The 18,791-nt window shown below is 33.5% G+C and overlaps 1 protein-coding gene across 2 annotated transcripts in view; it reads left to right on the top strand.

Moving 5' to 3' along the window:
• LOC105220133 (structural maintenance of chromosomes protein 3) overlaps positions 1–18,791 on the top strand; it is a 32,568-nt gene that overhangs the window by 9,735 nt on the left and 4,042 nt on the right. For both annotated transcript variants that reach the window (XM_011196549.3, XM_029045638.2), the window contains exons 5-6: positions 2,677–5,063; positions 8,001–8,733. In XM_011196549.3, the coding sequence (XP_011194851.1) occupies positions 2,677–5,063; positions 8,001–8,733 (3,120 nt within the window). The remainder of the gene's footprint in view (positions 1–2,676; positions 5,064–8,000; positions 8,734–18,791) is intronic.

Below are 18,791 nucleotides of genomic sequence, written 5' to 3' on the forward strand. Positions count from 1 at the left end.
ACCACTTACATGGTAATAGCCAAATTTACAACAGCGAGCCATTCATTATTTCTTTTGGCAGTTTTGGCGATGAATGGTAATTCCAAGTGAAAAAAGTCCTTCTTCACCTGGTCCTTCCAACAGAGTGGAGGTCTTCCTCGGCTTCCACCAGCGGGTACTGCATCAAACACTTTCAAAGCTAAAGCGCTTGCGTCCATTCGAACAACATGTCCTAGCCAAGCGCCGCCGCTGTCTTTTTATCCACTGAACTATGTCAATGTCGTCGAATAACTCATAAAGCTCATCATTCCATCGTCTGCGGTATTCGCCGCTGACATTGTTATTGCTTGTTAATACTGGTCCCCAGATAGATGAAATTATATACAATATCAAAGTTATGACTGTAAACAGTGACTTGGGAGCAAAGACGCAAATTCGCTGACTGTTTGATGACAAGAGATATTTCGTCTTGTCCTCGCTTCCTTATCAAGTCTCGAAAAAGCATCGGCGCACGTCAGCGGCTGTACAACCTTGTATAAGATTGTACCTTCTCTGTTTAGTTCTGCGGCTCGTATTATTTTCTCCAGTATCAGGTTAAAGATGTCACACGATAGTGAGACACCCTCCCGATCCTGATGGGAGATTTTGCTGTTGTTCAACGTCAGCTTACACAGCCGTATTAGTTTTGCAGGAATATCAAATTCAGACTTCGCGGCATAGAGGCAACTCCTTTTCGTGCTATCGAAAACAGCTCTAAATTCGATAAAGAGATGGTGTGTGTCGATGCATGCACGTTATCAGGTCTTCGCCGACGTATTTGAATAGCTCGGTCGGCAATTCATCGGCCCCGCCGCTTTGGTGTTTTTCACGCCGGTAATTGCTATTCAAAGTTCTTGATGATCGGGCAATTGAACATCGGTTCCATCGTCGGCGATTAGTGAATCGGGTTCGCAATCTCCTGGTGTTGTACTTTCACTGCCATAGAGCAGGCTGGAGAAGTGTTCCCTCTACAAACTCAGTATACTCTGGTCATCAATAACTAGATCATCTCTGGGGGTCCTATAGTATATAGTATAGTATTATCGGGAAGAATGATTTGTTCAGTCAGCATCCATAATGAAACATCGCCAAATGGGCTTAGGCTGATCGACTTCGCCGGGGCCCGAAGTATGGTCATGACCCGATCTATGGTCATCTGTAGTACTAGATTCCAGCATAAGAAAATACATCAAGCTACATGGCTGTCTCCAGATCGAAAAACCAATAACCAGATCGACCATGTTGTGATAGATAGACGATATGTCTCCAGTGTTTTTTATGTGCTTAAGCTGACGTTGAGCAACACCAGAAGCTCGGTCAGGATCGGGAAAGACCTCTCTGAGCCGTTCTTTAACCTGATGCAGGAGAAAATAGAGAAGGTACAATCTTCTATAAAAGTGTAAAGCTACTGGCGTACGCCGATGATATCGATATCATTGGAAACAACACCTGCGCCGTTAGTTATGCTTTTTCCAGACTCGATAAGGAAGCGAAGCGTATGAGTCTGGTGGTGAACGAGGACAAGACGAAATATCTCATGTCATCAAACAAACAGTCAGCGCATTCACGTCTTGGCTCCCACGTCACTGTTGACAGTCATAATTTTGAAGTTGTAGATATCTTCGTTTATCTGGGAAGCAGCATTAACAGCAATAACAATGTCAGCCTGGTAATCCAACGCAGAATCATTTTTGCCAACAGGTGCTTCTTTGGACTGAGTAGGCAATTGAAAAGTAAAGTCCTCTCTCGACGAACCAAAATCAAACTGTACAAGTTGCTCATTATTCCTGTCCTGATGTATGGCGCTGAAGTGTGGACGATGACAACATCCGATGAGACGACTCTTGGGGTTTTCAAGAGAAAAGTTTTGCGCAAGCTATGTGGTCCTCTAAAGATTGGCAACGGCGAATTCCGCAGACGATGGAACTATGAGCTGTACGATTTATACGACGACATTGACATAGTCCAGCGAATAAAATGACAGCGGTTATGCTGGCTAGGTCATGTTGTTCGAATGGACGAAAGTGGTCCAGCTCTGAAAGGAAGCCGAGGAAGAGGTAGACCTCCACTCCGATGGAAGAACCAGGAGGAGAAGGACGTGGCTTTGATTGGTATAACCAATTGGAGAGATACGTGGGGCGCTGTTATGGACTCGGCTATAACCGCTGTCTATGCCAGTCAAGAAGAAGAAGAGAAGGTTTTATTTAGGGCAGTTAGAATAATCCGTCTTATATCAAATATGCAGTGTTTTGTACAACAACATGTTTGAGATTTTGAAGTTAATGACATAAAGCCCTCGTTGGCAAAAATCTGGGAAAGTCGTTTAGACATTTTTCTTGAGGCGATTCCACTACGATCATTTTCGTTACAGAACCACTTTTCATTAAAAGTAACCATCCATAAAACAAATGTATCGATTTTTTGCGATTCAGCAGCGATTCACAGATGGAAATTCGGACCAACGTTTGTAATAAATGTACATATACATAGAGTGCCTCGGATCGTAGTTACTCAATTCACATCGATTCTTTATGTAAAATGTAGATTTCCTTATCTTGAATTTCTGAGACTTGATACAGGCAAATATTCATTATCATCTACTATAAACTTATATGTTATATATATATATATGATATATAATTATATTTTTTATTTTAGATAGACAAGGAAGAAATATATCTACGAAGAGTGATTGGTTCTAAAAAGGATCAGTACTTTTTAAACAAAAAAGTAGTTCCGAGAACAGAAGTTGTAAACTTATTAGAATCTGCTGGATTTTCAAACTCTAATCCATACTATATTGTCAAGCAAGGAAAAATCAATCAAATGGCTACTGCAGCTGATTCATATAGATTAAAATTATTGCGTGAAGTTGCTGGCACTCGAGTATACGACGAACGGAAAGAAGAATCGCTCAATATCTTGCGTGAAACAGAAGGAAAGCTTGAAAAAATTTCAGAGTATCTCAGGACTATTGAGGAACGATTAAAAACATTAGAAGAAGAAAAGGAAGAGTTGAAGGAATATCAAAAATGGGATAAGGCAAGGCGAATGCTGGAGTATATAATACACGAAACAGAATTAAAGGAAACCAAAAAGGCATTAGATGATTTAAATGAACAAAAGAAATCATCTGTCGACAAGAAAAAAAGTTATAACATTGAAATTCAGAAGGCTCAAGAAAATATAAAGGAGATTCAGAAACGTTTAAAAGACGCAAAAAAAGACGTTACATCAACGAAAGAAGAACGATCTGTATTGTTAACAGAACAGCAGCAACTACTCCGTGAAAAAACAAAGCTTGATCTTATTATAATTGATCTTAATGATGAAGTTCAAGGAGACAATAAATCGAAAGAAAGAGCTGATCTAGAGTTAAAAAAATTAAAAATTACTATTGCCGAAAAAGAGAGAGAGTTGGATGATGTTAAACCGAAATATGAGGCTATGAAGCGTAAAGAGGAAGAATGTTCGCGAGAGCTTTCCCTTAAGGAACAGAAAAGAAACGAGTTATATGCCAAACAAGGCCGGGGGTCCCAATTTTCTTCAAGAGAAGAACGAGACAAATGGATTTTAAATGAGTTAAAATCTCTAAGTAAACAAATAAGAGATAAAATTAATCACAACGCAAAATTAATGGAAGATTTAAAAAGGGATAGCAATGCTGAAGCAGATCTTAATAGAAAAATTGAAGAGCATTCTAATGAACTTGAACAACTACGACTTCAAATAGATGATCACAATAAGAAATACTATGAATTGAAGAAAACAAAAGATCATTTTCAGGCAATGAGAAATGAATTATGGAGGAAAGAAACTCAAATGACGCAACAACTACAAACACATAAAGAAGAACTATCTAAAACCGATCAGGCACTTAGAAGTATGGCAGGTAAACCAATACTAAACGGTCGAGATTCCGTTCGCAAAGTGTTGGATAATTTTTTGGAGCGTGGTTCTCCTTATGCTGAAATTGCAAAATCTTATTATGGACCTGTTATTGAAAACTTCAGTTGTGATAAGACTATATATACAGCTGTTGAAGTTACCGCGGGAAATAGACTATTTCATCATATTGTTGAGTCTGACAAAGTTGGAACTCAAATTTTAAAAGAAATGAATAAACTTAAACTACCAGGGGAAGTTACATTTATGCCTCTCAATCGATTGCAAGTGAAAATTCATGATTATCCTGATGATCCAGATTCCATTCCTATGCTCTCAAAGCTTAAATATGACGAACAACATGACAAAGCATTGAGATATATATTTGGGAAAACTTTAATATGCAGAAATTTGGAAAGAGCTACGGAATTAGCTAAAAGCACTGGATTGGATTGTGTCACTTTAGATGGCGATCAGGTATCATCCAAAGGATCTCTAACAGGTGGCTATTTTAATACATCTCGATCACGCCTTGAAATACAAAAAAAACGGTCCGAATATACACAACAAACAAGAGATTTTGAAAAAGAGTTAAATAAACTTAGAAACGAGATCAAACAAACTGAAAATAGCATAAATTCAGTTGTTTCGGAAATGCAAAAAACGGAAACAAAACAAGGAAAAACCAAAGATATTTTTGAAAAACTTCAAGGCGAAATTCGTTTGATGAAAGAAGAATTATTGAGGATTGAAAAATATAGATCAACCAGAGAGAGATCGGCTACTCAATGTAAAGCTAGTCTAGAAGCAATGAATAGCACAAAGTCTGGATTGGAAGCTGAACTTAAGCAAGAACTTTTATCTAGTTTGTCGGTACAAGATCAGCGAGAAATAGATCAACTTAATGATGATATTAGAAAATTGAATCAAGAAAATAAAGAGGCTTTCACTCAAAGAATGCAGTTAGAAGTTGTAAAAAATAAGCTGGACAATCTTTTAACTAATAATCTATTTCGAAGACGAGATGAATTAATTACAGCACTTCAAGAAATATCTGTCGAAGATCGAAAACGAAAACTTTTGAATTGCAAAAATGATTTAATATCTGCAGAAAAAAGGATTAAGAAAGTCAATTTAGATCTGGAAGACATTGAAAAAAGGTATATTTTAAGCATATTTGATACTATCTTGAAAATTACTAGTACTAAAATTGCAAACCTTGATGTTTTGGTTACTTGGCAATCAGAAAAATTAAGGTTTTCTATTATGAGTTATTTATAACAGTTGAAAAATAGGAAACCCCTTTATTTTTGGAGCTCTAAGCAAATTTGTGGTTTGTGAGTTCATAAATTCTTATAAACATTTTTAGGAATTTTTACCATTATTGTGGAATGTCCAGGCATAAATTTATTTCTAGAATCAATTTTAAAACAAAACTTTACCCAACACATTTTCTGCGTCTGGTTTCTTCGGAAAATCTATGTATATAAACTTAAATTTAATTTTTATTATATAATGAATTGATAACGAAAACTGTTACTTCAATAATTATAAAATACTACAAACTTTGTTTTATGCCCTCGCAACATGTTGCAAATATTAGTTTTGTTCATATAACGGTTGTTATATCTTAAATCTAAACGATAGAGATATTGGGTTACATACTATATATCAAAATGATCAGTACACGAGTCGAGTTAAAATCTTACTTGAGATGTCTTATAGCGTTTTCTTTTCTCAAAAATGTAAATAAAAGAGTTAGATATGGGGTTATCTATCTTCTATATATATACAGCCCTATTCTGTGTACTTGATAAAAATATGAAAAATTTTTAAATTTTTGTTAACAAAAAAATTGAATATATTTTTATCAAGTAAGAATTTTTTTCGTATTCCGTGACAATTTTGATAAATTGAAAGCTTCAGTACGCATAGCTTTGGTTACTTTGATGAGTATTTGTTTTAACCGAGCCTTCTTCATTGTGGCATCGTTGATAAGTTTGGTTTACGATTGACCGGTTATCAGCTTATCTATCCGATTCTAATGTCAAGATATCGACTGAAGACTCCCAGACCTGATGCAAAGTATTTGCTTTGGGTTTACAACCCCATTTACTCTATATAGATGATAAGATAGCCTTTACTCGGTCTTCAGAGCCTCTTTAGCCCCCATTCGCTTTTCCATCACAGATCCCTCTAGTATAATAATTATAATATATTTAAGAATATTTGGAATGCAATTTTGATTTAGTTGGTTGTTATGTTTGGCTTCAGAAAAGTTCGTTGGGGACTACGAAATCTAAACTTTGTTCATTATTGGCAAAAATTTGATAAGCTGTAATCGCATACAATATATAGAAAACAATTTCCTCAAATTTACCCTCATTATCTTAATTTTTTATACAAAAAAGGGAAAAATAAACTTCATAATAAAAAAACGGCTTAATAACGCGAGCCATCAACATGTTCATATTTTTCCTCTTTGTATAAAAATAACGACAAAAGTAAAATATCTCCACTACAACAAATTCACTTTCACAACGAGATATTTTATTTGTCAAGAGCATTTTACTTCTTAACAATTCATCAAGAAAAATACTTTTCATTTTAGACACAAAGATACGAAATGATTGATAAATTTAAAATTTGTAAAGTGCACAGAATAGGGCTGTTAATCTATATACATATATAAAAATTACATGTTCCGGTGTTTGTCTGGGATTGGTGCCTAAACTACAGAACCGATTTTAATGATGCCCATTCGGTCAAGAAATCTGAATTGAAATCAAGATATCTTAAAAGAACTTCGTCCATGTTACATTTAGCAATATGAGATTATATTGTAGATAGGCAAAACTGGACAAATGCAAAAATTATGAATAGAAATCAAGAAAAAATAAGACTTGCAACAGATATTTACAGCACGGAAGGACATTAGGATTTACACATTTTAAGGTAAATGGTCGTGGTCACAGCCCAACATCCGTCTGTCCGGTCGGCCATTTGGTCAAGCGATAATTTGATCTGGATATCCTAATATAACTTAGCTCAAACTTAGACATTGATACTATGAAAAGGTTGGTATTCTTAATGGCCAAAATCGGACATCTGCAACAACTAAATAATAGTAATTAAACAAAAATCGATATAACAAAGCTATAATTTAAGTTATAAAATTAATTTCACTTTATCAAATAGTTAACCAGAAAAGAATTTCACATACATGTAGCTTATCCACAGCAATGTAACTGATGAAGATAGCGGAATAAAATTTTAGACAAATACTGTATATATGTGGCTTCATTTGTGGAAAAATTGTCGAAATCGGATTATAATTTTTCAAGGCCCCGGATATCGAACATGAAGAACTCAGTGCCTAAGAGTAAATTTTCACCGAAAATATCGTTAAGTCTCTCAGAAATTTTAATGTAATTCGAAGGAAATCTGTTTCTTCTAATAGTATGTCTCTATACCAAAAATTATTAATATCGGGTCATAAATTCCCATAGCTACCATAGGTTTTTCAAAAATACAATGGGCTTTACTCCGAATATATCGGTTAATATGTGAAATATCTTAGCAAAATTAAATGAGCGTATAGGTTTGGATATAGTGTATCTGGGTGCTGAAAATGAGTGAAATCGGTTCAGTAATTACCTCAGCCCTTATATACTATAAATGATATGATGATATGATTTATGTCAAATATAAGGATCAAATTGTGTGTTGTCTTTATAAAATTAAATTAAATTGCGAGAACAGACCGATCATGAAACCGATCGACGTTTGTTACTAACATGCGGCCCTAATTGATGCAAAAAGTGACCGAAAATTGAGGCTCACGGATAGAATTCATTCGAGCTAGCTGCGGCTGTCAATTGCCTGAAATCATTTCTAAAACATAAGACTTCTTTATAATAAAGCTTAATTCTAAAAAACAGCCCTTAAAATGATTTCTAATGCAGAATAGCATATTGTTCTGTTGGGTCGTAATTAACAGACAATTAATTTCTATTAATATTAATTCTTTATATTATATATTATCCTTATTTATATTAGATAACTACAATCTGAATTGTTGTTTGAAATTTTTTTAGAGTTCAACAAGCTGTTCATCTTCAAAAGACACTTCAACATGAGCTGGAAAATTGTATGCGGAAAGAAAAAGAAGCAGAGGAAAAAATTAATGAGGATGCGAAGAAAATGGAAAAATGGACGTCGAAAGAAATTTTACTCAATCAAAAACTTGATGAATGTGCAGAAAAAATTGCTAGCTTAGGAGCTTTACCCCAAGTTGATGGTGTTTATAGCAAAATGTCATTGAAGTCCCTGTTTAAGGAGCTTGAAAAGGCAAACCAGCATCTTAAAAAATATAACCACGTAAACAAAAAAGCTTTAGATCAATTTCTGAGTTTTTCAGAGCAAAAGGAAAAATTATATAAACGAAAAGATGAATTGGATATTGGAGATCAAAAGATACGTGAACTAATGAACACGCTTGAAATGCAAAAAGTTGAAGCCATTCAATTTACTTTTAAGCAAGTTGCACAAAATTTTACTAAAGTATTTAAGAAATTGGTACCACAAGGGGCAGGTTACTTGATACTGAAAACTAAGGACAGTGACGATGAAAAAGATGACAAAGAAGTTGCGAATTCTGATGCATTTACTGGAATTGGGATTCGAGTGTCTTTCACAGGAGTCGACGCAGAAATGCGTGAAATGAACCAACTATCTGGAGGTCAAAAATCTTTAGTTGCACTGGCATTAATTTTTGCAATTCAAAAATGTGATCCAGCACCTTTTTATTTGTTTGATGAAATTGATCAAGTGAGTATTTGTTACTAACGCAAAGAGTTCCATTAATGGGATGCTTGGTGCTGCCAATGATTTTATGCTCTTAGAATTTTTAAGTACCAAAGTCGGGAGAATATTCTTTGTGATATGTTAAAAAATGTTGTATATTAATAATATATATAAGTCATGTGAACATATGTTGTACTTACCCGCATTAATAATTTGAAACTACTAAAACTAACGAAAACCTAAAAATAAAATTTTTTATGTATTGGATACATGAGTATCGACCAAGTCAGAGCCGATTTATATAACTGTGTCACATATTAGCTGCCATCGATTGGCTAACTGCTATTGACAAGCCTATCGAACAAACTTTCAAAATTTTCATACGAACTGGCAGCACTGAAATTGAATTGTCTATACTAGGTCGCACTGAACTCTTTTACCACCGTCAATGTCTTACGTTTTCTGCTACAAATTTAATTTTTATTAAAGTGTTTAATTCAATAAATTTAATACAAAAATACTTACGATTTATCTTCGCCTGCCATTTTCAATTTTAAATTTGTGTATAACAATTTTCATTATTTTGACAGTAATTTGTCCTTTGAGTCGTTCACAATAGTAAAATGGTTCTAAAATGTGTGAACCAAAACTTGGTAGCACTCAGCAAGCGGCGAAAGAATTTTTAAGGAGGTATTCGCATTCTCTCCTGCACGAATTCAACTAGATAACTTTGTTGCTACTTTCAAATGTAAAATTTTTGACAGGCGTGCAGCGCCCAGAGATAGCGAGCAGAGAAGTGACCAATCGATGGCAGCTATTGTAAATATACTGAGTAATATATACCTTATATATATCATTGACTGACTGATACTTTAGGTCTATATTATATATAATTTATTCTATATTATGTTGATAAATTTTGACAAGTAAGGAAAGGCTAAGTTCGGGTGCAACCGAACATTTTATACTCTCGCAATTTATTGATGTAATTTTATAAAGATAACACAATTCGACAAATATATTCATAAATTGTATATGGGGACTGAGGTAATTCCTGAACCGATTGCACTCGTTTTCACCACCAAGATACAATATATCGAAGCCTATACGCTCACTTAATTTTATATTACCTATAATTAGGTATATGGGGTAGGGGAAGTTATGACCCATTTTTAACCATTTTTGGTACAGAGACAAACTGTTATAAGAAAAAATTTCCTCTGAATTACATTAAAATATCTGAGAGATTTACCTATATTTTCGATGAAAAATTACCCTTAGGCACAGAGTTCTTCATGTTCGATATCAGGGGCCTTGAAAAGTCATGGTCTGGTTTTGACAATTTTTCCACAAGTGATGTCACAGCTCAAATACAGTATTTGTGTAAAGTTTTATTCCGCTATCTTCATTGGTTCCTAATGTATATATTATAAAGTGAACGAATCAAATGGAATTCAAAATTGAGTTATATGGGAAGTTGGCGTGACTGTGAACCGATTTCGCCCATTTTTCATCCGTGTTGTCAGGGTGTCAAAAAAATATTATATACCAAGTTCCAGTGAAATCGGTCGAGTAGTTCCTGAAATATGGTTTTCGACCCATAAGGGGGCGACGCCACGCCAATTTCCCATTTTGTAAAAAAATCTGAGTGCAGCTTCCTTATGCCATTTCTTATATAAAATTTAGTGTTTCTGACGTTTTGGACGTGGTTGGTGGACGTGGTTATTATCCGATTTCTTTAATTTTTAGACTGTATAAGGAAATGGCTAAAAGAAACGACTGCAGAAAATTTGGTCTATATAGCTGTATTGGTTTGCAAAATATATATAAAAAACATTTTTGGGGGAGGGGTCACGCCCACTATATAAAAATACATCGAAAATATCGCTAAATCTCTCAGATTTTTAATGTAACTCCGAGAGAATCTTTTTCTTCTAATAGTGTGCCTCTGTAACAAAAATTGATATCGTATCATAACTTTCCCCTAGCTCCCATATATCTAATTATATATTTTTCAAAAATACGGTGGGCTATATTCCAGATATATCGGTTAATATGTGAGATATATTAGCAAAATTAAGTGAGCGTATAGCTTTGGATATAGTGTATCTGGGTGGTAAAAATTAGTGAAATCGGTTCAGGAACTACCCCAGCCCTTGGATTGGACTTTATTCCGAATATATGGTCAAATTCTGTGTTATCTTTATAAAATTACGTCAATAAATTGCGAGAGAATAAAATCTTCGGTTTTAATTGTTAATTTTATTATTTGTAAACGATTGGATGGACTGTTCTGAAACTTTGGCGCTAGTGGAAATCAATGTAGTAAAATTACGTAATTCACAAAACAAATGTATTGTGTTATTTTAGAGTAGATTTGAAATCCGGATGTCCGTCCGTCTGTCCGCCTGTCCGTCTGTGCAAGCTGTAACTTGAGTAAAAATTAAGATATCTTAATGAAACTTGGAACACACGTTCCTTGGGGCAGCGAGAGGGTTGAATGGGCGAAATCGGACCATTGCTACGCCCACAAAATGGCGGCGAAAACCAAAAATACATAAAGTGTCATAACTAAGCCATAAATGAAGTTATAAAAGTAAAATAAGGGATCGCACTAGGAAGGGGCATATTTGGATGTAGTTTTTTTTTTGGGAAAGTGGGCGTGCCTCGCCCACAAATCGGTTATTTATATATAACTCGCAAACCAAAAAAGCTATATAAACCAATCTTTCTACAGTCGGTTCTCTTACGTACCCCACCACACATCATAAAAAGAGTTGAAATCGGATAATAACCACGCCCACTTCCTATACAAATGTTAGGTTGAAAATGACTAAAAGTGGGTTAACTCACTAACGAAAAACGACAGAACCACTAAATTTCACAGAAATAATAGGAGAAGAAAACTGCACTCAGATTTTTTTACAAAATGAAAAATGGGCGTGGCATCGCCCACTTTTGGGTCAAAAACCATATCTCAGGAACTACTCGACAGATTTCAATGAAAATCGGTATATAATTTTTTCTTTACACCCTGATAACACGGATAAAAAATAGGCGAAATCGGTTCACAACCACGACTACTTTCCGTATAACTCAAATTTGAATTCCATCTGATTCCTTCACTTTATCATGTATACATAAGGAACCAATGAAGATAGCGGAATAAAACGTTACACACATAGTACATATCATCTCTGACTTCACTTGTGAAAAAATTGTCGAAAACCGACTATAACTTTTCAAGGCCCCAGATATCGAACATGTTGAACTCCGCGCCTAAGAATAAATTTTAACCGAAAATATGGGTAAATCTCTCAGATAATTTAATGTAATTCCGAGGAAATTGTTTTCTTCTAATAGTGTGTCTCTGTATCAGAAATGGTTAAAATTGGGTCATAACTTCCCATAGCTCTCTTATATCTAATTATAGGATTTTCAAAAATACGGTGGACTTTATTCAGCATATATGTAGTGGTTAATATGTGAGATATCTAAGCAAAATTAAGTGAGCGTATAGTCTTGGATATAGTGTACACTGCTGGTGAAAATGAAAGAATTACCTCTGCCCACATATGGTATATCGTCACCTAAAATGCAAAAGGCCGTAACTAACATATTTAGTATTTTACAGAAGAAGCAAAAAACGTTATAGATTAAAGACTACTTAAAGCTAAATATCCAAATTGTAGATTTAAGCTTAGAAAACAAAGACGGATTTGTTTTTGAAAACCAAATTAATGGGAAAAAAGCAGTTTTTAAGAAATGTTAGTTACGGCCTTTTGCACTCTATTTTTCTGAAACAAAAAAGCCGTAACTACTTGAAAAAAATTGTGTATAAAATGGTTAAAATAAGAAAATGTGCTTTTAGGCTGTAACTAAAAAAGTTTTTAACAAGTTATGTCTTTTTGTATCTATTTATTGTAAGTATTTTAACACAAAAGAAATTATTTAATTAATACATTTAATTCGAGAAAATAAAATTAAATTAAACTGGTTAAGAAAAACAAAATAATTCATTTGAAAACAACAAAACCTGCAATACAAATAGTAAATTAGAATAGGTTTAACCCTTCTGCTATGTTAGGAAAAAATTACACATATAGTGTTTTGGGTCAATTTGACCCACTTATAAAAACTCCACTAATAACACTATTTTATTGAAAGAGTTCATATTTTTTTATTTGAATCAACTTAAGTGTATGTTAATTGTATAAAATAGTTGAGATATGTATGTTTTAACGGAAATTTTCACAAACTAAGCTGCTGTGTTCCTTGCAAACAAATTTTTGGCACGTACTACAAACAGCTGAATATTTGTTCGAATTTTTTGTATGATGACAGAAGAAACATCGCTGTCGTTTTTTGGTGAATTCATTTCAGGCAGAGCATAGAGCTGTGCAAAATATACTCGATTTCCGATAACTAGGTTTCTTTGTCGGCGTTTTTGATCGAGTGATGTAATAATAAACGGCAAAATGTTTCAAAATACTAGGTGGGTCAAATTGACCCAACAACGTAATAAGTGTAATGAAATTACATTTGGCATCCTCCAGCAACATAAAAAACAGATATTATTTTAATTTTCATATTTATCTATTCCTTTTACTGCAGTTAACAAATAGAAAAAGAATCAATACAATACGACTAGACTAACACGCGAATTTCGACGAGTTTTACTGAAAATTGGGTAAAATTGAACCAAACATAGCAGAAGGGTTAAGATGTAAAGGGTATATTATCATAAAAGCTGTGGCACTCAGCGGGAAGTAAAAATTTAAGTTCCTGCAGGTGTTCCCATTTCTATTTGGATATTGATATTCTTTCGGTATGTAACAGTGAAGGTTCGATGTCCCTAAAATTTTGTTGTGTACGTTGTGGCAAAACGTTATAATCGTCGTTGATATTTGTTTTATAATAAATTATTCCATATGGATCATATGCCAAGGCACGGATCATATTAACAGTTGGCTCTCCGGATTTTTTGCCTGTATTGAAGAAGGCAAAACACAATAACACAATTTGATAAAGAATGAAAGATAATGAAAACAACTGTAATTACGGATAACACAATGTGTCACATTGAAATTGAATCAAAGAGAATGAAAAAAGGGTAGTTACGGCTTTTTGGTTTATGGAATTGTTGAAGTTGTAGTTGCGGCCTTCTGATTCTCGCCTATAAAGTCGTTATTTTTGGTCGTATGCATGTAAATTTTGCTGTGTACACGTGTTTCGGTTAAGTACTTCATAATCAATCAAAAAGTCAATTTTGATTTTTTTGTTAGTTACGGCCTTTTGCATTTTAGGTGACGATATATAACGATTTTCGTTATTCTATTAAACTTTATGCCGAATTTATGGGTAAATTTTGTATGTTTGTAAGTTTCTTCAATAAATTGCGAGAGTATAAAATGTTCGGTTGCACCCGAACTTAGCCTTTCCTTACTTGTTATGTTATATTTTATATTCAAGCAATTGGTATTAAGACTTTTGCGAACGGAAAATAATTTGGAATTTACTGTTCATGATTAGATGGTTTTCGGATTTGTACTTCGGTATGTTTATTAACAACTACAAAAAAAAACATTACATGCATTGTGATGTAAACAATATTTTCATATTAATTGCCGAAGAATAATAGTTTGGATTGCCTAAACAATACTTGCAACAACTTAAACTACTCTATTCAGATCTGTCGTTATACGATTTGTATTCAGGGTGTATTTCTCTCTCTCCGTTCAATATAATAATTAGTCTTATTGTAAACTTCATATGAATGCCATTCATAGGAGAAATCTCCCATATTCGTTTTTTTATGACAAACCATAAAACTTCTTCACAAAATTCTTAACTATTTGGCAAACATTTTTTCCGAGAAAACTTCTAAGTTTATTATTCTTAGAATTTGTACACATATAACTGGTAACTTTGAGAGTATTGAATATTTTTTTATTTGGAAAAATAACGGTTTCTGAAGCTGTTACAGCAGATCTCCAAAAAAAAGATGGGTTAATGTAAACAAATACATGAATTGTGTACAATTTTATGGTTAAATAAGGGTCAGTCAAATACTTAGTTCACTATGTTGAATACACTTTGGTAAAACAAACACATGTGCGAACGAAAGTAAATTTACATTGGACTGATTTACGAAGGTTACAAAAGCGCTGAATATAATTTCATATAACTAAGCCACAAATTAAACCACATGAAGGCGAGACATAGGTGATGTGGCCCCGTTCTCTGAATAGTTATATATTTAATCAATTAAATATACATCAAACATTGTGGAAACTCTTACAAAAAATATGTGTATCTTTAGTGTGGTGACTTTTAATAATTAACTTTAATTGTGATATACGCGAAATTTCATATCTTCGCAACAATTCAAAAATCCATTTCCCTTACGACACTGTTATAAATTCTACCCAACTATTTCATTAAAAAAAGAGAAAAAACCACAGCAATTACATAATTAAATTATTTTTATTGAGTTTATAATTATTGTAATATTATATAATGAGTTGGACCTCGATTATGCGGGATAGTATAATTGATATTCTCGGTTAATGGCGGTAGAAAGTTGTGTGGTTTTCAATTAAACTAAAATTTATGTTTATACATATGGATAACGATAATTTTTAAAATAACAAATCAATTTAAAGTAGATATAGAAATAATATAACAAAATAATATTTTTTTATTTGTCTGTTCCCGATTGATATATGATACTGGTTGAACACTTTACAAATAATCGAGGTCCAACAGTTTTTACTTCTTGGTAGTCTGTTAAATTTTTTCTAAATTAAATAGACACTCAAGTTGCTGTTTGGTAATATAAATTAAAACACTCATTATTAAATTCGTAGAAAACTGTTTTCGTTTCCATATTGAATCCGTTTCGATTTAAAAAGGGTTCCATACGATCGAAGAATTTTCCGTTGAAATCATTAAAACCGTAGCGTAAATAAAATTTTCGATCGAAGTGAACTCACTTACCGACTAAATAAATTCCGCTGCTAATGGATGTAGCTAATTTCGACACCATTGAAATGTAAATGGGTATTTTAGAGACAAGAGACATAAATTAACTAACCAAAATTAATTGAGGTGTTTAAAAACGATATAGAGCGGTCCCCCGAAATAGTGAAAGAATTTTCTAAAAGAGCCTCAGGGGAAGGAAATACTTTTTCGGTAGATACACGGTGTATGCTTTCCAATCCAGGACAAACCAGGATGAATATGTGTAAAGGCATCACGTAAATATTATGGGTTATTAAAGTATTTTATTCCTAGTTTTAAACTGATTTTAAGTATATGAAAACCACTCTTGAAAAAAAAACCACTTGAAAAAAAAGTTCTTTATTTTCTTTATATCTTATAGTACATGTATGTATGTGATTGGCGTTGCAACCGTTTAGCCGGTTATAGCCGAATCGACGATAGTGCGCCACCTGTCTCTCTCCTTCGCAGTTCGGCGCCAGTTGGAGATCCCAAGTGTAACCAGGTCGCTCTCCACCTGGTCCCTCCAACGGAGTGGAGGCCTTCCCCTTCCTCGGCTTCCTCCGGCGGGTACTGCATCGAACACTTTCAGGGCTGGAGTGTTTTCGTCCATTCGGACAACATGACCTAGCCAGCGTAGCCGCTGTCTTTTTATTCGCTGAACTATGTCAATGTCGTCGTATAACTCGTACAGCTCATCGTTCCATCGTCTGCGGTATTCGCCGTTGCCAATTTTTTTGGTTTTTGCTTTTTTTTTAATTATTACGTAGATTAGATTCAAGTACGTGATAATTTTAAATAAAAAACAAAAACAAAAAAAAATTAAAAATTTGAAAAATACAAAAAAATTAAAAAAAAATATTAAAAAATAAAAAAAAAAACAAAAAGGGATTAAATGTCTCCTACTTCCACGTCGTTAATCCTGGGTTACGCTAAATTCTGATAATAATAGTGCGTAAATCAATGATTTTTCATCATGTTCTGAGTTGGTTTTTTATTTGTAGCTCATACAAATATTGCTGTCCCAAAATTCCCTTTGGGGGGTAAAAAGGTGATGAAATAAGGAACATTTTAAGATATTTTCGAAAAAAATCGAAGGGGGCATAAGTTGTTAAAAATTCCAAAAAAAAAAAGTTTTTTCATTTTTTGCTATGAAATATTAATTTTAAAAATTTACGATATACCGTTTCAAAGTTTGAAAAAAAAATTCTGTACAAAAAAGTCACATGGTGTTTTAAAAGCTGTTCATTAGTTTTAAAGTTATGGCGGTTCGAAAATTTTTTTTACAAAAAACTTTGGCCCCTTATAATATGGCAACCCCGCGTTACACAGACCTAAAACCATATGTTTTATTTTAGGTTTTACATGTACTATAAGATATATCACTGCCAAAGAAAATAAAGAACTTTTTTTACAAGTGGCTTTTTTTCCAGAGAATGCCCCATATAACAAAAAAAAACAAAACATGATAAAAACATATAACACATATCTAAACAGGGATGAGCCCTTCAGCTATGTACATAACTGTAAGTTCACTCGAGGAAGAGGTCAGTTTTAAACATTTTTTAAATACAACAAATTTGTCGAATTTATCGATCAGTTTTATTTTTCACTTTGTGGTAAATCGTTGTCGTATCGTAATCGAATTCACTGTGGAATGCACAGTTGTTCCGTTTCTATAAAGCCGCGGCCATAAACACTTCCCGTTGAGATATCGCTATGAAATTTTCACTAAAATCCAGAAAAATATTTTAAATATATGCTAAAAGAAATTGGACACGTTGTACGACTATATTCTATAGCTATCATAGGAACGATCGGGACAAGTTATAATAATTTTTTTATTTTCGGTTGGTTGTAAACCGATTTCGAACTGTAGCATTGGGATGTCATAAAAATGTTATGAACCGAATTTCGTTGGAATTGGTCGAGTAGTTCCTGAGATATGATATTTATATGATAGTAAGTGGGCGGAGCTACGCCCATTGTCCCTTTTTATAACAAGCTTAATGCAGCTTTTCCGTACCATCTTTACAAAAACTCTTTAGGGTTTCTGGAGTTTTTCCTTACGGAATTAAAGCACTTTTAGTAGTTTTTAACATAACTTTTGTATGTGAGGTTAGCGTGGTTATATTCCGATTTCCTCCAATTTCATGCTGTATAATCAAGTACCTAAAGGAAATGACTCTAGAAAATTAAGTTGATATAACTTTAGCAGGGCCACGCCCACTTTCCCAAAAAAATGTTAGCCAAATATTCATCTCCCTAATGTGATCCTTTGTACCAAATTTTGTTTTCATAATTTTATTTATGGCTTAGTTATAGCACATTACAAGACAAATTTTCAAATAAGTAACCGGAAATTCTCAAATTAGTTAGTAATTAACAAATTATAATTAGTTTGTGTGAAATTGTGTGTTTCAAACGAAATTTCATGTGCCACAACGTTGGAAATGTTGAAAAAAACATTTGTTGATTCAACCATGTCGACAACTCAAGTTAACGATAGGTAGAAATCGTTCAAAGAGGGGCATATAAAAATCGCAACGCACACAAAAGGTTGACTTGTTGACGCCGTAAACAAACAAAATGACACATAGCAATAAAAATTGACATAATAATTGACCGAATGTATATATGCAAATTTCTGCAGCTAACTTTTATATTAGATTAAGAAAAAAATCAAAGGGGGGGAGAGGGGGAAACACAACTAAAACTTTAACTGAACATAATAAAGACGCGTTGAAAATCTACAAAAAACAATTTAAAGAAAAGCATTAATTTAAAAAGTATACATCACAAATTAGCTGTTATTAATTTTGAACATAAAATATATACTTTTCTCTTTAAAAACCATTTAAATTCATTAAAATTCGCGAAAGAAAATATTCGACAGACCACTTTAAATTGCCCCTTTAGTTGTGAAGAATTCACTGTGCTTTGAAAATGAACACTCACGTCTTCGATACTATTTTTAGAAAGACCGTTACATTTCCAGGTAAAACTATTTGGCCATATACAAGTTTGGTCATTTTAGAGACAATTCGTTCACATTTTATCAAACTATTTTTTTTAACGAG

The sequence above is a fragment of the Zeugodacus cucurbitae genome, chromosome 5 (assembly GCF_028554725.1).
Source record: "Zeugodacus cucurbitae isolate PBARC_wt_2022May chromosome 5, idZeuCucr1.2, whole genome shotgun sequence".
Classification (NCBI taxonomy): domain Eukaryota; kingdom Metazoa; phylum Arthropoda; class Insecta; order Diptera; family Tephritidae; genus Zeugodacus; species Zeugodacus cucurbitae.